The sequence below is a fragment of the Labrus bergylta genome, chromosome 11, assembly GCF_963930695.1.
Source record: "Labrus bergylta chromosome 11, fLabBer1.1, whole genome shotgun sequence".
NCBI classification, from domain to species: domain Eukaryota; kingdom Metazoa; phylum Chordata; class Actinopteri; order Labriformes; family Labridae; genus Labrus; species Labrus bergylta.
The window spans coordinates 20,800,566-20,822,744 of NC_089205.1; the positions used below are offsets into that span (position 1 = coordinate 20,800,566).

At 39.1% G+C, this 22,179-nt stretch overlaps 2 protein-coding genes across 4 annotated transcripts in view; one reads left to right on the plus strand and one right to left on the minus strand.

Moving 5' to 3' along the window:
* ift80 (intraflagellar transport 80 homolog (Chlamydomonas)) overlaps positions 1-5,477 on the minus strand; it is a 35,979-nt gene extending 30,502 nt beyond the window's left edge. Inside the window, exons 1-5 of one of the 2 annotated variants that reach the window (XM_065959915.1) lie at positions 4,691-5,477; positions 4,487-4,550; positions 3,977-4,195; positions 1,434-1,544; positions 1,220-1,288 (exon numbers count right to left, since the gene is read on the minus strand). In XM_065959915.1, the coding sequence (XP_065815987.1) occupies positions 1,220-1,288; positions 1,434-1,544; positions 3,977-4,195; positions 4,487-4,526 (439 nt within the window). In that variant the 5' untranslated portion in view covers positions 4,527-4,550; positions 4,691-5,477. The remainder of the gene's footprint in view (positions 1-1,219; positions 1,289-1,433; positions 1,545-3,976; positions 4,196-4,486; positions 4,551-4,690) is intronic. The other variant, XM_065959914.1, reaches the window with a different exon arrangement.
* Positions 5,478-5,564: 87 nt separating this feature from the next.
* smc4 (structural maintenance of chromosomes 4) lies at positions 5,565-21,949 on the plus strand. Of its 2 annotated transcripts, XM_020636113.3 has the most exons (24): positions 5,565-5,754; positions 7,116-7,273; positions 8,270-8,460; positions 9,033-9,224; positions 10,170-10,346; positions 12,346-12,510; positions 13,151-13,278; positions 13,520-13,660; positions 14,087-14,237; positions 16,034-16,198; positions 16,299-16,532; positions 16,681-16,866; positions 16,999-17,160; positions 17,422-17,647; positions 17,759-17,835; positions 18,052-18,204; positions 18,346-18,472; positions 18,719-18,908; positions 19,514-19,658; positions 19,891-20,064; positions 20,270-20,452; positions 20,642-20,874; positions 20,987-21,170; positions 21,639-21,949. In XM_020636113.3, the coding sequence occupies exons 2-24, from the start codon at positions 7,126-7,128 to the stop codon at positions 21,801-21,803; spliced, it is 3,897 nt and encodes a 1,298-aa protein (XP_020491769.1). In that variant the 5' UTR covers positions 5,565-5,754; positions 7,116-7,125; the 3' UTR covers positions 21,804-21,949. The 2 variants fall into 2 exon arrangements, with proteins under 2 accessions (XP_020491769.1, XP_020491770.1); XM_020636114.3 differs by lacking the exons at positions 5,565-5,754; positions 7,116-7,273 and adding an exon at positions 7,384-7,536.
* Positions 21,950-22,179: the final 230 nt, after the last annotated feature.

Consider the following 22,179-nt stretch of genomic DNA (forward strand, 5'->3'; position numbering starts at 1 on the left):
CGCTTTGAACTGTGTGCAAAGCTCTTCCTCACACTGACGTTCAAATTATATGAATTAAGATTGATACTATAGAGGGGGACATGGATTTTTAAGACACCCTGATATACAGCTTCAACCCTTATTGGGTTGCATGTGTGCGCACAATGAGAACACATTATGTCAAGTTTACTATCTACAGCCTCTTTGTTGGCTACCCACTTACTAAATACAGCAGTCCTACAGAAAGACTCTGTATTCTGTCGGCCTATTTATAACATCCCAAACAACCTCAATCTTAAATGTCAAAATGATACAGTGTTCTGTTTCTTTCTCCAGGAAATCATATTTAGACACATATAAAAAGTGCAAAACTGGCGTGCAGAAAGTACATTGCAATGATTAAACAGGCAAAAGTTTCAAGTTGTAAACGCACAAGAGTATTGTGCCTAAGACAGAGTTGATCAAAGTTGCTGGCTACAGTTGTTCTTTCAAGTAGTGAAATCAATAGTCCTCAACGTTCACCTCTGCCAATTAATATATCACAGCTGCTGCTGTGTTACAACTGAACTTTTTCAAATTGTTGTTTTGGAATGAAAAGGATTGTGCTGTTCATTGTTCAGTCTATCAAGTAATGCAAACATAAGGGCCATAGCCAACCATTATTATAACAAATGCCTTGTTCACACTTGCACAAAACTCCTGAAGTTTTCGATGTGAGCTGCCTGTGTGAATGCAAACAATCACATTTCTCACTCTGACTTTATCCGGAGTTTCTCCTGCCAGTCACTTCATATTTTTTCCACATGAAGTCTGTGTGAGCTGATGTGAGAACTCAGCAGGATATTGTCAGGAGAATTCATCTTGAAGTGAGTGGGAGGGTTTTGTGACGTTTAAATTCCCTGCAATCGGTGCACAACTATAGACTGCATGCACGCAACTGTTGCAATCTACCATGCGCGTAATTAAACTGCTTCATCATGTTTTCTGTTTGCCAGTATGTTCTTCTCTGCTCTCCGATATTGGGATTCTGTCAGACTACACATAGCATTGATATAATGTAAAATGTACTAAGTCTACCTGATATTCTCTAGAACTTTTCAGGAGTGCATATGTTTAAACTGTTTAAGTATGCAGATAATGAGTGCGTAACAAATGAATGTACTCCACATATAACCATGGAAAGGAGTTTTTCTAAAGCAGAAGCTACTTTTAGTGATGTAAAAAGAGGTCTTAGTCTTACCTTGGTTGGCCAGTGTTGAGCGCAGCATCCCACTTTTTGACCAGATCTTGATATGTCCATCTTCTCCAGCTAATGAGATCAAATGGAACAAATACAAATGTAAATGTCAGCATTTTTTTTTTTTATATAAATCTTATTCTGATATTAAAGTTGGTTGATCAAATGTGTGTTTGTTACATGCCGATGAAACAATGTATTTTCCTGTTATCTTAACCTGTGATTAGAGCGGTCCCGTCATAGTTCCATCTTCCTGCCAAAACAGCTCCTTTGTGTGCTTCGACACTTTTCTCAATGCGCCCTATCTTGGAGGTCAGGTGGAACTTCCCTGTAAAGAGACAAAAAAAGAGGCTTACTGTGTGGCCACACTCAGGTCCTGGGCTGATATGGGTGAGTAACACTGGAATCTGCTGATATTCACTTGCTACTACAAGGGACTCATTTAATATAAAGTTCAGTGTTTCCCCTACCATTATATTAATCTTCTTCTTTTTTTTTTTTTTAAGATTTATTTTTGGGCTTTTTGTGCCTTTATTGTAGGGATAGGAAGGTGGATAGAGTCGGAAATCAGGGAAAGAAGTCATTTAAGGATACCTTTCCGATAGAGCAGTAACACATGACACACACATATATATATATATATATATAACACATAAAGTAACACATGAACACCAAGACTCCTTCAAGTGTTTGTGTCGTCGTGTCGGCTTGTCCCCCCCCCCCCCCCCCCAACGCTGTAAACCTAGGGGAAACACTGTAAAGGATAGAGACTTGAGTGGGTCAGGTTATAGGTTGAAACAAAAGAGTGGAAGACATGCACACTATTTCATGTTAAATAAAACAGTGATAAGAAAGTATATCTTTACTACTGTAAATAAACTTTACAATCCAGGACAAAAATCTATATCCTAAATCTTACACTGACTTATCAGTTTGCACACAATTTGCCACAGAGCATTTTATTTCTCCAAACTTAAACACAAACTTGTGGCAAAAGAGCAGATTGGTGAAAATAAACAGATTGCTTAAGATGAATAAGAGGAATCTTCCATTTCCTAGACATGGAGGGTGATCAGGCATGGAGACAGTTATTGAAGACGTAAGCCCTGACATATACTTTGTGGCAGTGTGTATTAAAAAATCCTGGATGTTCTATGTAATTTCTGGTGGACTGAAACTGCAAATCAGCACGCTGCTGCTCGCTCTCATTTCTAAAATTGGACACCCCAACAAAAGTGGATGTTACTGATCAAGCAGGTAGTGAGTGTAACACAGCTGTACTGAAAGAAAAAGTTAAGAAAATATAAATTCAATTTTTATTAGCATGAACAAACACTTCAACAGTGCTTCTCTATGTAAGCAGATCATATGTATGCGCTGCTTTTATATACTGTTTTGTTCTTGTCTCTTTGATATCTGACAGTGGTTTTTAACATCTAATCCCAACTACACAACAATCACCTATTTGACATTCTTTTTATTTGGTGTGATGATACCTCTGTGTGCAACTCTATTTTGACCCCACATTGTAGTTCTACAGTGCAGAGAGCCAGAGATATTCTTTAGGCTTACTTTGGTACGAGTCTGCTTCCAATCGAAACAATAGCCTTTCTGGCAGAATGGAAACGATGCATCTCACTGTGCAATGTTTCTTATACCGGTACATCAAGAATACTAAGCATCTCATAATGATTAACACTTTTTTTTTTTTTCAAAGATGTATTTTTGGGCATTGTTGTTGTTGTTCTGTTGAGAGATAGGACAGTGGATTGAGTCAGAAATCAGGGAGAGAGAGTGGGGAATGACATGTGGGAAAGGATCAGATTTGAACCCGGGCCGCCCGCTTCAAGGGATAGCCTCTGTACATGGGACTCGCGTGCACACTAACCACTGCCCCACCGTGACCTCCATAATGAACTATAGTTGGAGAAATTGAATGAGGCAAGTTTTTTTTCTTCAAAAGCGTGTGTAACCGGAAAAAGCTCAGATTTCATAAACAAAATACAAAAATAAATATGAGCGTTGATAAACACAATTCCCATCCGAGCTTTTGGACTACATTTATCCAACAGATCTCTGAGAATATTTTATACATTCTCTTCCAAATCCTAAAATCCTAAAAAAAAAGAAACAGCCTCTAATGCACTTAAGTTTTTTTAAATAAAAGGATGTGATTGTTGCATTTTTTTTGTCAATTCCAAAGTATGTATTTCAAGAAAAAGCAAGCGTATCGCAGAACTGATATTTGTTTATCTGTGAGAGGACAAGAAGCAGAAGAAAGCTGCAAACATGAATGGTAACAGAGTTTTCACTTCTCTCGGGTTTGCCAGAGAAAATTGCTGCTTCAGTTTGTGGGTGTGTTTATGCAACCCTACACTGCCATTAGTGTTGTGACCAGACATAGCCTGCCATAACAGTACATCCATATTCTGTGTGTTGGTATCTAATATAAGCCCAAAGACACAAGAGGCCAAGTAGAAGCTCATCACACACACTCAGTTTTTTTTTTCCTTTTACAAATATGAATATCAAAAATAAACTTTGGTGAAAAAAAGTTTTAGTAAATTGACATGGTTCAATTAAACTAGAGCAGACGGGGACACACTGGGATACAAAAAAAATATTTCCTTTCATGAAATTGTACAAAAAAAAAAAAAGGTCTGGACAACAGTTACCAAGTTTTATAAATTCAGTTAGCAAATGACCATCTCTGCTCTTCTGTTAAGGTATGGACAGATTGTAGAGAATAAAGAGACTTGCCATCAGTGCTGGTAAGGACAAAGATCTCAGTCTGGTTCTGTTTTTTGCCACCAACGGTTTTGGGGAACCAGTGAAGGTCAATTGGGTAGATATCCTCTGGCAATTTGACAACCAGACTGGTCTCACTAGCCAACAGGTTCCATTTCAGAATCTGGTGGTCCTCACTACATGAGTACAGCTCATCTGCTGTGGTCCAGCCAACGCAACTAACAAGTTCCTTATGTGATCTGCGGTTAAGGAAAGTGATCAAGGAAATGTATATTATGTGAAATGTACAATTTGTTAGATTGTATAAAATACATCTAAAGCTTCAGATATCATAGAGTAAATTAATAGTATGTGATTACTTAGGCAAGGCAATGGGTAACAATTCTAAAATAATCTCAAAACCTTAGTGATGCTTACAATAACACTTGTTACAATACCTAAGTTTTGACTTTGTGGATACATATTCGAGCTGTAAATAAATACAAGGCTATGTTGAAAAACAAAAAAACATATTGAAAAGGATATGTTTAGGTTCCTGTAGCAGCGATGTTTTCAATCTCATGATGATATCTTTGGCTGCTGTCTCCTATTAGATCAACAAAAAAAAGAAGAAAAAAAAAGAAAGAGGGTTAGTAACAGTTAATCTGATGTTAAAGCTACTTATATCACAGACATATCAATATACACAATAAAAGAAACAACATAGAAGACCAGACAACGAGTTACCCCGTCCAGAAGGTGATTCAACAGACGGCATGCTCCGGAGGCTGTTGAATAATAGAAGCGTTTGCAGTTGCTAAGGTACCTGTTGTTGTTGCTAACGTGACTCCTCAGACGTCTCCAGAGTCCTGCCTGTGACTTAATGCTAACACGTTTGCTTGTTACTTCTGGTGGAAACACGCGTCGTTCTGTCGTCAGATGCTGCCTGACATGACCCGAGGGCACCTTCTGCGTTTCGTTTGCTCCCGCACAGATAGAAGAGCAGCCAAAAAAAAAAAAAAAAGTTCAGAGTAAACATTTGGCATCACAATTCTGCACTTTACTTCACGTTATTAAAGCTAACACTTGGTTAGCCATTTTTATCTGGGTCACAAGCAAAGTCGCTTCAAATCTGACTTCTCGCGAGGGTTCCAAATCTCGCTTCCTTCAAAAAACGGATATTTCCACCCATTTTTCAAGCATAGTATGACATTTTTTTTTTTAATAAAAAGGGTTTTAACACGACTCATTTAAATAATTTAACACCAACATTATTAATCTAATCATTAAACATCATTTCATAGTTTGTTCACTAATCCCCGAGGTGGATTTCCGTTCGTCAGTATCCAGGCAAGCGAACAAGAACAAGAACAAAAGCCTAAGAACACGACAAAAACATTGATTCAAATTGTTGTTGTTTTTTTTTTGTTAAAGTATTGCACCGTTCTTGTCATTCGTCTGTTAGTTATTTAAAATCATTCTGATTTTTGCTCGCAACGAGGCGGAGTTGGCTTCGTCCCCCTTTTTTTGAATTTTTTTTTTTCCCCTGCCCTTTGAACGTTCCATGGTGCCTTGCGTCAGTTTGTAACGAATTTGGTTCGACGGCGTCAGTTTAGGCGCCATTTACAAGTTAAGAGTTTTCAAAGCAGGAGAACGGACTCGGGATGACACGGGGCTAAACATTTGTGGATTACATTTCCAATTCTTCCGGATTAACGAATATTTTTTATTTTTATTTTGTCGAGCTCGTTATTTTTTTGGGGGCCAGGAAAGAAGACTCTTTGGGGCTGACCGTGCCCGTATAGTGGAAGGTATACAGCGTCGTTTTTTTTCAGTAGATATTAAATGAGTGGGGGTTCCGTCTATTTGCTGAACAGGGATAATGTAAGTTCCCATTAATAACAAGTTAGCGTGAGAGTTTGAACATTACCAACACTGACAAGACTCCGGAATACAAGGAAAAGTATTTATTTATTTAAACCTTTAAATAAAAATCGTATATCCTAACAATAACATAACTTTTCAGTCGGGGTTTTTTTAAGTTCGTGTTAATGTCGCAGATGGTTGTAAAAGTAAAAAGCGCTGCAGTGAGGATTTTTTTTTCTTCCGTTGAACTCTTTTATTTTTTTGGCTTCACATTAAGTACAGTCAACGTTACAGTGTATAGCGTTTGCTGAGTCAAGAGTCAGCCATTATCTTTCTGCATCAGATAGTAAGTTACAGCAGCCTATTTCAAAACATTTAGCGTTGTGGAAAGGATCGCATAAACGTGGCAAATTTAACACTACGCTTCTTCCCCCCCCCCCCCCCCCATGTGGTGGCCAAACCAGCGCAACCACATTACATTCAAAAGCAGATATACGTGTAACTATAACGCAACCACCACTACCCAGTCCAGCGTTACCGTTTACTTCTTTGTACTTTCCAATTAGCTTTGCTAGAGAGTTAGGTTTCCTCGTCCACACCTCCGCCCCCCCCCCCCCTCCTCCTCCTGCATACAGTTTAAGGCATTATAGCCATTATCAGTGTCAAGATAGAGACTCCGTTGCGTCTTCAACATTAGACACTTTCACCTCGACAGGCTGTGATCTTTTGAGAGTTTACCTATTTGCATATTGTTTTTACGTGAAACTTCTCCCCCCCCCAACACTGCGAGGGTCATCAACTAACCGTCCAACTTTGTGACGCGCAAATCAAAGGACTATATTTGCAGCAGGATGCCTCAAGAGGGATGCATTTCTTTCTTTTTTTTTTTATTTGGGTTCAGTGCTGAAATAGCCACAATATCTAATTCGCTACATCATCATCATCATCATCATCATCATCATCATGATGCAGATTGGCAGACTTGATCTCTGTCATCTCCTAAAATATCAGGCCGACAGTCTATCTCTTTTTTCTTTCTTTTTTTTTAATAATAATTTGCATTGTCCAGGTCAAAGACAATCTTATTCATGCGACAACTTTTAATGTTGTTATACACGGCTACAGGTTGAAGCATATAGCGATTTAAAGTTGAGATTTCACTTGTGGTAATTATTTAATCCTGACAACAGTAGCTGCGTGTGACCGACTAAATGTGGAGTTTTGGAGATTGACAGGACCCAAAAAAAACCATTCATGGATTTTCCTTTTCTTTTTTTTTTTTTTTTTTTACCAATGACCCCTTCAGATTACAAATCATGCCATCTAAAACTGCAAAAAGCTCAACTGCCTCCGCCAAGACAAGAGGGAAAGGGTCGCAGCCTCGGGATGACTCCGAAGACGAGCTGGATGTAGCCCCTCAAGAAACCAACTCCAATGGCCAAGAGGAGGCACCGCCGACAACTGGCAAGTAACAAAGGCTGTTTTGGTGTCTGTGAATCTAAATAAGTTGTGTGCACTCAATGGCGATGCGTGTATTGCTGTGTTGGTAGTGGCCAATTGGCACAGCTGTGAAGCTTTTTTTTTTCTCACTTAAACCTCAACACGTAGTTAGAATGGCTGGGATGTTTCTTTCTAAAGTGTCAGTCATCAATAAATGGTTTATGATTTTTTGAGATGAGTTTGATATCGTCGAGTGCATTTATTCATCGGATCTTTCTCCAAACGAGGTAATTTATTTCGGATTGTGAAGTTGTTTTCATGTTGCATGAAACTAACAGGGTGTTTGACTTTATTCTCAAAACTTGATAATTTCTGTGATCATCTTGAACGAGGAAGGTTGAGGTTTTAATGGGCATACGATCATGTTTGTGACATATGAACATGTTTAATCTATTCATCGGGTGTCTGCCTACAACATTTTTAATTGACAAACATCGACCCCTGAGGTTGTTTGTGCTTATGTGAGCACAATGGATTTTGGACAGGTCGTTGTGGCTTGGTTGTTTTGGAAACAATCGGTTTTATGTTATACATGATCAACACAAAAATAGATTTTCTCTGTAATTGTTCTGGTTTAAGTTCAGCATGAGTGAAAATGTGACGTTGATGAACGAAATGTACACTTTCGTTTTTTATTATCGACGAAATAAATGCAGCGCATCTACTCACACGTCTCACCGCTTCTTGCGGAGAGCGTTTGTATCATAACGTGGATTTTTGTTCATGAGCGGCCACGGGCTCTTTTCGTTTTATGTGTTTGTTCTTGTTTTTGAGGACAAAGAAAAAGAGCCTGTCAACTTTCTCGGGAGTCGTTGTATGACTGCTGTTGTAACTTGCTGCCTGTGTTTTGTTTGTTTGTTTTTTTGTCGCTCCTCCACCCCTCCCCCACACGACACTGTCCCCCACCTGAAACGACGCACAGAGGAATAAAAACTTGTCATTTTGTTTTCTGTGTCACAGATCCGTCTCACGGGGAAACTGTCGAGGCGGTTGATAATCGGAGTTTGGAGGAGATTCTCGGTAGCATCCCTCCACCCCCGCCCCCAGCAATGACCAATGAACCGGGCGCTCCTCGCCTCATGATAACACATTTAGTCAATCGCAACTTTAAATCGTATGCTGGCGAGCAGATTCTGGGGCCTTTCCACAAGGTACGAACAAAACTGATGAACAAATGTCAACCCTGTGGTGGAAACACGTTGTTACAGTGTTGTCTTAAGATATATCATCATGTGTGGTGTTTATCTAGTTTATTTTATTTTTCCTTCATTTTGTACAATTCGACTGTAAACAACTTGCTTGGTGTTGTGACAGACACAGTAGACTTGAAAAATATCAGTTAAACTATAATATAATAATTAATATTTAATTTAAAAAAATATTTTTGTGAGGAAAGTCACACTCCATTTTGATTTAGGGAGTGTATTGTACAAGGGGAAGAGATGGAGGGATGTGCTAACATTTCCCCTAAATTATGACATGTCCTAAATAAACCTTTAAGTTTGAACCCTCTCTTCTTCCCCTTATTGCTTTGCAAATAATGATATATTAAAATCAGTCTTAACTACACCCACTTGGAACACAGTCAATGCCACAACCTTTCTGACAGTTCATTCAGACTTTCTAGTGTTATGACATTTACATTATATGTTTTTAGATACATTATAGTTTTATTAAATTGTGTTTTTATGTCATCTGCTTCTTTTTCTTTCTTTTTCTCCAGCGTTTTTCGTGCATCATTGGTCCAAATGGAAGTGGGAAGTCCAATGTGATAGATTCAATGCTCTTTGTTTTTGGATACAGAGCTCAAAAGATCCGATCCAAAAAGCTTTCAGTTCTGATTCACAGCTCTGATAAACACAAAGATGTGCAAAGCTGTACAGTGGAGGTGCATTTTCAAAAGATCATTGATAAGGTAAATTTATCTCTATATATCTGGCTTCTCATAAATTGATCAATACAGGATCCAGACTGAGGGGGGTGATTTATAATAATTCTCTTGTGGGCAGGTATTTTTCTTAATTTAAATTTAGTATTTCCTTTATGTTCATGAGATAGTAATTGCTGCAAAAATGATTACACCATTGACCAAACATAAGCTGTAATCAGTCATAAAAGTCACAACTAGCACCCACACTTAAAATAGTTAATTTAATTTTTTAGAAAAGATTATTTTATTTTTTTAAATCATTTTTAAACATGCCACTTTGGGACTTGGCTCCAATTATCCACTTCTCAATGAAAAGTCAATGAAATGAGTGTTTGTACAAGGAGACAACAGAAGTCTATTTAATTATTGAACACATATCCTGAAAAACAACTGCAGCTAAACACATTTTTCTTTGACTTGTTTCTATTTTGGATCTGCCTCTCTGTTATGTCCATAAGTTCCCACAAAAACAAAATGAAGTTGTTGAACTAATGACATATTTATGAGTCTGCCAGCTTTACATTTAGTAATTTCAGCTAATTAAAAAAAATAATTGAAGAAGTCATGCACATAACTTAAATCATTGGACTTTTCTCCAAATTGTGAAAATTTCTAGCACACAATATTCCATGTTGCATAGCATTTATGATCTTATCGTATATAAATGTTTTTAAATGATGAACCTGTCATTCAGTAAAATACACCTTATTGGTATTTATTCACATGCAAGTATAACTGGTCATCCTTTGTGAGCTTTTTGAAACAAGTTTTATTTGATTGTATTTAAGGTGGGCTGTTTTTGTCTCTCTTTTTTGGATTTGTCCGTTTTCTGAGTATTATCATTTGATGTGTAGAGCTGTTTGAGTTTCTCCTTAACTGTTCTGCTCTAAGCTGCTCTGTGTTTCTTCTGCCCCTCCCCCTGTGAGCCAGGAAGGAGATGACTACGAAGTCATCCCCAACAGCAAGTTCTATGTTTCCAGGACTGCCAACAAAGACAATTCCTCAGCCTACCATATCAATGGCAAGAAAACCACATTCAAAGAGGTTGGGGCTGTACTCCGAAGCCATGGTATTGACCTAGACCACAACAGATTTCTGATCTTACAGGTAATAGTTCAATTTTTAAGTACTTTCTTCTTTTACTCCTCACTACTTTTTTTTTTCTTTCTCTGTGACTATCTTATTTTGTCATGGCTTTCCTTCAGTTAGCTCTGCCCATTTCTCAGTTGTCTTTGAGGTGACTTGTTGCAGTGCCACATTAAAGCCATGTTTCAAACCAGTGGGAATAACCTGTTGCACTGAAGGGAGAGGATGTGTCCTCTACCAGTCCTTAGACTGCTATAGCAGCGCATCATGGTTTGAAACAATGTGGAAAAGGTGCGAACCATTATTTGCTGCTTTAGAATTTTAAGGAATAAATATCATTTCTACCTTTACATGGACCTGGATATTAGTTGAACTAACCCAGACTTTTTAGGAGGGGGGGGGAGGCCTTGATGGGGTTGACCCACCAGTGGGAACAGGTTGGACATTCCTCCTCCTCACTCCTTCCCTCCCTCCCTGTCCCATGTACCTGCCACGCTTTAGCAGCACGTAAATATTGGCGTGTGAGAATAGACCCCAACCCCAATATTAGCAGTGCTGCTTCAGTGTGGCAGGATCAAACACTCTCCATTACCATGCTTCTGATATTCTTTCTACATTTTGCCTATTTTTTTACCTCCTCTGAAAATGTTATGCATCCCTCTTTATTTGGGATTTTTTTAATGTTATTTTTCTACATATATTTTTTGTGTTGCATTTTCCCACCTGATAAACTCCTACCCCTTCTGATTGTATTGCATGTGTGACCTACCCATTATCACTGATTAACCCAAGCCTTATGGGCCGATGGCTCATGTCAGAGTCAAATAAAATGGCCGATTTCATATTTTTTTTGTCCAAATTTGTTCATGTTATCATTTTGTACAGTATGTTTTTTTCTATCCTCCACTGTGGTTTTGTGGTTAGCTGGTTAATTATATGCATCCTGCTTGACTCTTTTTCTGTTTGTGTGCAAGTCCATTCTCACTCTCCTTGGATGTAAGATTTGTAGCTCTCTGTCTCTGACATGGCTGCATGACTGTCGGAAGAGGTTCCAGGTTGTCCTTCAAGGTCACTTCTCCAGGCCTCTGGCTAAAGGGAAGCTGTCTTTTTTTGTGCACTGGTCAAAGCAGAGTGTGACTTGGGATTCCCCCCACCCTCTTTCCTCTGCCGACTTCTCCTTTCTTTTTTATATAAAAGTAAAACATGAACCGCCTTTTGCACCAATTTTATAAATATATTTAAATAATTTAAGACTTAGATTTTTTATAATTCAGTCATGGTAAAAAAAATAACTCCAAGTTGGACAGGTAGGTTATTATTCTTAGCCAGTCAAGCTCCAAAAAAAAAAAAAGGAAGCACATTTACACAAACGATATAACACTGTGTAATCGTGTATGCTGGACCAAAGTAGAATTCATGTAGAGTAGCTTAAACAATTTTTAAAAAATAAGAAAGTTATCAATAGCCTGTTTTTGACCACTTAAAATTAATTAATAATATTTTTTATTTAATAAATAATTGAATGTGATTGTTGGTGGAGTGGGTAACATGTCTTTGATGACACTTCACTCTGAACTCCAACACTTTTTACACCCGGCTGAGTCATGGCCAAACATTTAGAAATAAGTGCAGTTGTTCATTATTTTTATTTTCATCTTGTTTTGAAGAGATGCAACTGTTTTTATGGCCAAGTGTAATTGTGGGGATTATTTTTAGTTCCTTTCACCCAAAAACAACAAAGTCTTCTCAAATAGAAGCTGTAGAAATATTTTTTGGTCCACTCTGCATGAGTGCCTGTGTCTGCCAAGTTGTGTGTGTGTAGCCTGCAGCACTCTTGCAAGTTGAGAGATCTGAATTCAAATGAACAAATATTTCAATAGTTGGTTTTATGAGGGTTTTACATTTAATTTTTTTCAAACATTTAGAGTTGTTTTGTTTCAGTTTTTAGCTCTGTTTTTTTTCCCCCTGTAAATAATTGCATGCATATCCTTGTCCATGTGTTGTTCCGAATTATACATAGGGCGAGGTGGAGCAGATTGCCATGATGAAGCCTAAAGGTCAGACAGAGCATGATGAGGGTATGCTGGAGTACCTAGAGGACATTATCGGCTCATGCCGCCTTAAAGAGCCCATCCTTACCCTGGCCCGGCGAATTGAGCTGCTCAATGAGCAGAGGGGAGAGAAGGTGATACACTCAAACACTATCTGCTCACACACTCAGAAACAATGTTCCTCCCTGTGTCCTGATTTCATTTCCAATACATTTAGCACTGTAGAGATTAGCGCTCATGTCGGTGGCTGTGTTTGGAAGGTTTTGGTGCATAGAAATAAGATACAAAATACACATTAAAAAAATATAAAGGCAGCACATCTCCAATTCAAAGTGACAAAACTCTTGTTCAACAGTTCACAATTGTATTTGGCTCACATCACACTAAACAAACGCTAAAACATAAATATACATTCTTGTTGTTTTTAAAACAGCTTAATATGTAATGACTGAGATTATTTCTCCATCCATGCTTCATGGCTTTTCAGAGAAAGCGTATTGCTCCCATGTAATAAGAGTATTGATAATCTATTGAAATGAAATGATTCTATTATGAATAAAGAGAACAAACATAGTGGAGTGTATGAAACAAAATAATGCGAATGTAACTTTTAATAAATCATTTATGTGCCATGAAAATGATGGAGATACTGTAGTGACAATCCGTTCATTTATTTTCGCTGCACTAATGTATGTTGTTTATGTCCAGGTACTTTTTTTCTGTATTTTTTTTTTCTCCTTATATTAATTCCTCGTAATATTTCCACTGTGCTAGCTGAACCGTGTGAAGCTGGTGGAGAAGGAGAAGAATGCTCTGGAGGGAGAAAAGAACAAAGCGGTGGAGTTCCTCACCCTGGAGAATGATATCTTTAAACACAAGAGTCGACTCTGCCAGTACTATGTGTGAGTGCACCAGCAGCCTCTGTCTGCTCTCAATCAGACACATCAAAACATTCACGTTTGGATATTATCAGAAGCATAGAAGGAAAAAGAATCTGTGGAACAAGTGCAACTTTTATTTTCTTTGTTTAAAGTTTAACAGGGGGGGCAGCATGACCCTCCTCTGGTGTCACACCCTGTTTTCTTTGCCTTGTGTGTAAACTATTACATTTATATCTCACTCTTTTTCTCACTCTGCCATCAGTCATGATCTGCAGAAGCGTGTGGTTGACAAGGAGCAGGAGAAGCAGAAGATCTTGGAGGACACAAAGGAACACACAGAGAAAAATGCAAAGATATCACAGGAGATGGAGAGAATGAACCAAGAGCTTAAAAACGTGGAGAAGTAAGCCGTTTGTGTTCCTCTTCCTCTGATTGCCTTTAAATAACCAAATTAACATGCTACCAAGGTCACAGACTTTTCTACCAGTTATAAAGTGGTATGGTTGTTTTGAAGTTGCTTTAGACAAGAATATTTGATTTAGAGGACAATGTTCCTGTTCTGCTCTTGAAAAGAAGATAAAAGTAAAAATTTGTTTGAAGCAGAACATATTTTTTTCCACTTTGTGTGAAAAAAACTAATACTAATGTTGTGAGATTCCAACACATCCCATTTAATTTACTTGGGCTTCTTATCCTCTGCTGTGTAAATATTGTTTGTATTTTAATTTTTTTTAGAATTCCTATAGTTAATTTCTTATTTCTGTTGATATTTCTACATGAGAGACTAGTTTGCCCTACAGTAAAAAAAAAAATGCTGTTCCTTCATCAGGAAACAAAATAAGCTCAACAAGTACATCGAGTCCCAGAAGGAGAAGTTCACCCAGCTGGACCTGCAGGATGTTGAAGTGCGTGAGAAGATTAAACATTCAAAGAGCAAGGGCAAGAAACTGCACAAGCAGCTGGAAAAGGACAAAGAAAAGGTGTGTTGGTCAACTTGTACACAACGTTCAGTGACTTCACTTATCTTGGTGTAGCTGTTTGCCACTCTTTTAGTGTTTGTGATTATTTCACTACATCAGTATCACAGTGGGCAGTTTCACTGTATTCAGTGGCACACGGACATATAATCTGTAAATAGAGTCATTTTAGCCATTTTCCATGATTTATGATGCATATCTTATTAACAAATGCAAGGTAACATTGAGTTTCAACAAGCTTGCACCAGCGGTATGACACTCCAGTGTTAGAGTGTTTATTTTGTCCCTTGGCCAAGAAAGAAACATGGGCACTAAAAATACAATTTCCGTTGCTCATAGAAAACACAGAGGGCTGTTGTTTGGAGGCCTAGAGAAATAGACATTTGTAAAGGGCTTCACTCAAAACTGCATGCAAGTGAAGAATGAACTGCAGAATTAAACAACTTCAATTGAACTCCTTTTATTCCTTTTATATAAGTTTAATTTGCAAACAAGCATACTATGAGCAACCATAAGATTCAGAGGTTGTTTTGTTTTTATTTCTTCACGAAGCAGCACACATTGCAGAAGTTCGGGTGTTACACACACTCACTCCTGGTCTGAGAGTGTAAGTTTTATTTTTTACTTTGGTTAATTTATTTTTTCTACCCTTATATTTCAGTATAAAAAAAAATCAGATGGACTCTAAAGTCACAAACTCCACAGAAAAAAAATAATTTCTGTTAAAGATTTTCAAATATAGCCTTAAATCATATACAGAATTCTTTAACTGTCATAGATGAAATAGATCTGTATAAAAAATGATGTGTTACTGTAACTTTTTTTAAAAAACAAAATGACTGGCTGTTTGATTGTTGAAATGAAGTCATACTAACTAAAGTCAAGCTGCTGTAGCAATGCCCATAATGTTGTGGAGAACTTTCCTCCAATTTTTAGTATTTTTCTCTGACAAGGTAAACAAAAGTCCATCCTCTTCTCCTTAATAATCTGACATTATCAATGTTTAAAAATAATTTAAAAAAACTTTACAGAGTTGTAAATCAGATTTCATGACAGGGAGGACGATCTGACTTAAACTATCCACTAGGGGGCTGTGAAGTTACACAAGATGATTGTTGGTGTGTTTCTTATGATGGTCCACTCAGGCTCTTGTTTCACTTGCAGTTACTAACTTCATCGTCTTTCTATCTTGCACACTTACTGGAACATATTTTCACAAACACCTAGAGACTAGACTGTGTAACCTCCTGCAGTCCCTGTACTAACTAAACGTCTTGGTCAGGGTCAGGCAGACCTCATGGGAGCAGTGTTCTGCTGTGTTGTAGTCTACTATGGCCTGGCTTGTGTAACACTACCAGCAGCCATATTCACATTTCACCCACAGTTAACCCAACAAAACATAGACTAGGTACACACACCACTCCTTGCCTTGTTTCAGCCCTGCCAAACAGCAGGCTGCTGTGCCAGTCTATACCAGGCCTGCTCAGTCCTGAATGGGTGTTTACAGTTGATTATATTTGTGTGTTTTGGCCTGCTTATGAGCATGTAGCACTGCTGCTACTGACGAACAACAACCTAAACCTTAATCCTCTTACTTAATACCTTTTTTCTTCACTGATCTCTTTATCTCATGATCTAATACACAAGGTGAAGAGCTATTAATATGGGCCTTGTTGAAGTGTATTGAATTGTGTCTGTAATTTAATTCTAGACAGGTGAAGCCGCTGTTGCTTGGTAATCCAGAGTTGGACACATCTCATTTGTGTTTTGTATGTTCTCCTGTCTGGCTAATCTTTCAGCTGGAGGAAGTGCGCGGTGTGCCGGCCAGCAGCGAAAAGGCCATCTCTGAGGCAACAGCTCGTAAGGAGGAGCTTGAGAAGCAGAAGGGGAAAGAAGAGGAAAAACTCAAAGCAGTGATGGAGAGTTTGAAGGAAGAGACCAGCGGCCTGCAACAGGACAAAGAGGTGTGTGCAATCATCTTGTTGCATGATTTGGTCAAATTAAGACTTTCAACATTTCATCATTGTATTGTCTCTGTAAAACTGTTCTTTTCTTCCTCACAAGACCAAAGAGAAAGAGCTGATGGAGCTCAGCAAGGCTGTAAATGAGACCCGGTCTCGTATGGATCTGGCTCAGTCAGAGCTGGACATCTACCTCAGCCGCCACAACACGGCACTGACGCAGCTAAACACTGCCAAGCAGACACTCCAGACAACCTCTGACACGCTGCGTGAGCGCCGTGCCGCCATCAAAGACCTCGAAGTGAAAATACCCCAGAAAGAACAGGAGCTTAAGAAGGTAAATTCAACATTGACATTTTTATTGAGGCAGTGTTTGTGCAGGACAGGAAAAGCCATCACCTTGTATTCAGACCACCACACATAACCAGTGGTGAGCATCATCTGAGGCCGATTCTCCACCAATTGCTCCTTTCTTCTCACTCCAGGACGAGGGAGAGCTGGGGCAGCTGATGAAGATAGACAGTGAGGCCAGGGAAGTGGTGAGGGAACTGAGGCAGAAGGTGGATGAAGCCAAAAGTTCTCTGTCCTCCAACCGCAGTCGAGGAAAGGTCCTCGATGCCCTCATGCAGCAGAAGAAGAGTGGCAGAATCCCTGGCATCTTTGGAAGATTGGTACAAAAACAAAACATTATGACATATTCATAAACAAACACTTAATTTTTGATCATCTAGCTTTGTTGTTCATTAATTAAAAAGTCTGAAGTAGGTCTGGTGTATTGATATTTTTTATTTTTTTGCTTATAGGGAGACCTTGGAGCCATAGAAGAGAAGTATGATGTGGCCATTTCCTCAAGTTGTGGTGCTCTAGACAACATCGTGGTGGACACTATCGACACGGCTCAGAAATGTGTGACGTTTCTTAAAGAACAGAACATCGGGGTGGCAACCTTTATTGGTCTTGACAAGGTAATCTTACACTTTGACCCTCAATTAAGAGTATTTACAGCTCAGTTTTTCAAAGAGGAGTTTGGTTCAGCCTTTCTGTCAAATATCACACATGCCTTAAGCCAGTGAAGACAGTATTTGACTTTGTTACTGGGGTTAATGATAAAGACTTACATTTGACTAACTTTTAAACTGCTCTTGAGGTATTTAGATTTCTTCAGATTAAACAAACACTACATATCTCGCTGCTCTTTCTCATTCCTCCGTATTTCCTTTGCTCAGATGAAGGTGTGGGAGAAGAATATGGCTCCCATTCGAACTCCAGAGAACTGCCCTCGTCTCTTCGACATGGTGCGAGTGAAAGATGAAAGTGTGCGGCCAGCTTTCTACTTTGCTCTAAGGGACACCCTGGTGGCCCAGGACATGGAGCAGGCCACAAGGATGGCCTTCCAGAAAGATAAGCGCTGGAGAGTGGTCACCCTGAAGGGACAAATCATAGAGATGGCTGGTGGGTGCCGACTTTTTGTGTCTAAATATGGCTGATTTATTTCTCTCTAGGTAATTATTGCCTCTCTCAGTCAAGAAAATGATACAAATATTAGTAATATGTGCTTCACAGGAACCATGACTGGAGGAGGAAGAGTCATGAAAGGCAGGATGGGCTCCTCTATTGGTACAGAGTTTTCCCAGGAGGAGGTGAGTGTAAAATACACACAGATGTTTTTTTTGTCTTAACAGGTATATGGTATGTATATAAAAAAGTTGGGGGGGTAAAAGAAAATGTCTTTTCAGAAATATTACATTCCAAGTCATTTTGTTGTAGGTGGAGCCAACCACATGAATGATTTTGAGCACCTTCCGTATGTCAGTCTGGATGAATATGGACTAAAATCATTTTAATGTTTTCTGCAGCTTGATCGTATGGAGAGCAAGCTGAATGACAAAGTGTCAAAGCTGCAGGGCTGCCAAGAGAGAAAGCTGCAGCTCGAGGAGAGCGTCCAGCGACTGCAGCCGCAGCTTCGGGACATGAAGAACACGCTGGAAAAATACGCCAACAGCATGACTGTACGGCAAACACAACCTGTTCTTTTTCTGTCACTGAGTTTCTGACTCAATTATTGGGTGTAATTGAAAAATGTTCTTGTTAAAGCAAACTATGAAAATGACAGTAATAACTGATTAAACTTCTTTCTTTCCTTCCTTCAGAGTCTTGCTGACCAGGAGGCTCACTTGAAACTTCAGATGAAGGAACTTGAGGCCAATGTGCTGGCTGCTGCCCCAAACAAGACCATACAGAAACAGATGGAGAAGAGCCTGGATGCCTTCAAGAAAGGTAGAGTCCTCCTGTGAACAGCAAAGAAAATATTATTCATTGTTAAATTTGTTATAAAGATAATGTTGAAACTGATGTTAAACTGAGTTGTAACTTGTGAAATTAATTACACACAGCATAATGAATGGTGTCAAAAAATATTCAAGATGTTTTACAGTTAAAATAATTAAACAATCTTTAAGTGTCCAACATGAATGTTTGTATTTCTGACTGTATCATTTTCTCATTACCCTCGCTTGCTCTCAGACTATGATGCAGCCTCCAGTAAAGCTGGGAAGGTGGAGAATGAGGTGAAAAGACTCCACAACCTGATTGTAGACATCAACAGCCACAAGCTGAAGGCGCAGCAGGACAAACTGGACACAGTCAACAAGGAGCTGGACGACTGCTCTTCCACCATTACCAAAGCTCAAGTGGCCATAAAGACAGCTGACCGGTGAGGAAGTAATGCAGGTTTAATGTCAAGTGTTTGCCATGTCAGCACACTCATCCTGTTTGAAATCTGAAGGTTTAACTACTCTTTTCCCCCAGTCGTGGCTGGTTAACCTCCCAGCAAACAATCCAAGTCAAAAAAATATATACATTAAGATTGATTGTGTAAATTGGTCCAGAGTAACAACACTGAATGTGAGATAGTTTGTAGTTTGAGGAGCTGTCCTGTTAATTTAAAAACTGAGGAACTGAATAACTAAGGCTGCCTATGTGAGGGATCTAATTCAAAAACAACCCTGATGCAGTTTTTAATGTTAAAACATGTTAATCTTTCAAAGTTTATCAGGCTGAAAACAGGCGCCTCTTCTCAACAAGGAGTGTCCTTCAACAACCTTCATTACCATATAAAGACTTCACAACTCAAATATCTGCCTTTACATCTATCGTTCAATATTTAATGAGCAATCAGAGTTCTGCCGAAAAGCACGTGCTGCCCATGTTACTCTTCCTTTGTAGACACAGCACGATATGCTTTCTCTTTAGCAGAACCGGATATCAGCAGTTTTTCACTGTCCCTCTGACAGAGGCTAACATCTGTGTCTCCTGCAGAAACCTGAAGAAGTGTGAGGAGAGCGTGAAACGCTTGCAGAGCGAGCTGGAGGAGAATGAGAAGTCAATGGCAGAGTTCACAGAACATCTGAAGAAGCTGGAAGACGAGGCCGGGGAGATCATGAAGGCGTGTCAGGAAGCTGAGGTTGATTATTCTTTTGTCCACTCTCTGTAATTAAAGATCACTCATTTACAGATATTTTTTACAAATTTTTACAAAAGTAGTGTTCTGTTTCTTTATTCATATTTCTTTTATAGCTATTTATGAAATAAACTGGTGTTCTCTCAATGAAGAAACTGAAATAAATACCTGAAGGTTCTACCTACCTATAAGTAAACATTACAATTCTAATTTACTTATTGTTTCTCCTGTCTAGGCTGAACTCCCCGAGGTGCAGGAGCAGCATCAAGGGGTGCTGAAGGGGATCAAGGCCCTTCAGCAGCAGGAGCACGCACTGCAGGAGGAGTCCCTCAGCATCCGACTCAGAGTCGAGCAGATAGAGTCCTCGATCACCGAACACAACAATAAGATCAAACATTGGCAAAAAGAGGTATGGCAGGTGGTCGTTGATAATTGTATGAATTCAAGCCCATCTTGACCTTTAATTTGTAGCTCTAGAAAAAGTTAGTGTTGCTAATGACAAGATTATTATCACCGGAGAAGTTGTTCAGAACCTGGAGCTCTAATTTTATTTTGACTTTGACTTTGTTGTCTTTGACTGAATTTTAATGTACTTATTCTTCTATATTTTTCAGGCCACTAAGCTGTCCCTTCATACCATCGAGGACAAAGCAGCAGAGGAACTTCCTGTTCTTACCGTTGCTGAACTGTCTGAAATCTCAGAGCCCAACGTCATAATAAACAAAGTGACCATGTTAGAGACCCAGTGTGCTCAGATGAAACCAAACCTTGGTGCCATTGCTGAATACAAGAAGAAGGTACACCTGAACTTGAACACCCATCTTTAATCTCATGAATCTCACACTGGCTCTTCAGTTTACAGCTAACAGTCAGCCATTTTTTACTTTTTAATACTCATAACTAAAAAGAAAACACTTGAGGGTGGAAATGCAATCTAGAAGCAAACATTTCAATATTTGTCTGTGTGTGTGTGTGTGTGTTTTCAGGAGGAGCTGTATCTTCAGCGCGTGGCTCAGCTCGATGAGATCACTACAGAGAGGGACCGATTCAAACGTGGCTATGAGGACCTGCGCAAACAGCGCCTCAACGAGTTCATGACTGGATTCAACATGATCACCAACAAGCTGAAGGAAAACTACCAGATGCTCACACTGGGTGGCGATGCAGAGCTGGAGCTGGTGGACAGTTTGGACCCCTTCTCTGAGGGCATCATGTTCAGGTATGACATTATGTATTCATTTTTATTGAACCATTTACTCCAGCTGACTCATTTTCTTTGTATACATAAGCTTTGATGTTGTTGTTTGACTACTATCCGTTTCTCTGTCTAGTGTTCGTCCTCCGAAGAAGAGCTGGAAGAAGATCTTTAACCTGTCAGGAGGAGAGAAGACCCTCAGCTCTCTGGCTCTGGTGTTCGCTCTCCACCACTACAAACCCACACCGCTCTACTTCATGGACGAGATCGACGCCGCACTCGATTTCAAGAACGTTTCCATTGTGGCCTGTTACATTTATGTGAGTATTGACCTGTGTTTGCATTGAGACAAGCTGCATGGGGCTTTGTGAGAATGGAACTTAAGAGAGACTTCCTTAAACCTTCAAAGTCCATTTTAAGCAGGGAGGTGTTGTAATAAGCTCGTCACACAAAGCCTCCTTATTGGCAAAAATGTTCCTAACATTTTCGCTTCCTTGAGTAAGGCAGAACTGCTGCTCAATGATTCAGTTGAATGAGCATGTAAATGTTGAAGCTGTGTTTCTAATCAGTGCTGCAATCATCGACTCATGAGCCCAGTGTTATTGTTGTGTAACACCACAATAATGTTCCAGTTCAACTCTCTTGTTTTTGGGAGCTGTTTTTATTTGTTTTATTTTAGGGGGGCGGGGTGATGTTTGCATGATTCATGAGGTATGTAAAGTAGATTTGAGGGGTTAAATATCACTTGTTCTCTTTCTATCAGTCATTATTTCTCTCTTGTTTTGCAGGAGCAAACAAAGAACGCTCAGTTCATCATCATCTCCCTGAGGAACAACATGTTCGAGATCGCTGATCGTCTCATCGGCATCTACAAGACTCACAACACCACCAAGAGTGTTGGGATCAACCCCAAGACCATCGTGTTCAAAGAGCTCGAAGCGGTCACCGCTTAAACCTGAAGAGCCTTCGCTCAACTCAGTTTAACTTTATTTCCACACCCTGTGTAAATATTAAAATCTTTTTTTTATCCTTTCCTTTCCACTGAAATGCTGCTACTCTTCATATTTCTATGGCAACCAATAAATGTTTTCTGATAAGATCTCTTCTTTGATGCTTTCACTCACATGTTGTGTTCATAACGTTTCGTATTTGTGAATGTAGTTTGGCCAAATCGTTACAACCTGTATTGTTATTATTAAAGGGTTACAATATATTTAGGTTTCCATACATCTCCTAAAAATTATTTTGTGGACATTAAAATATTGATCTTTTAGATTACTAAAATGAGCAACAACTCAAGTATCCAAGTGATGAAAGAAGCAGTAAGGG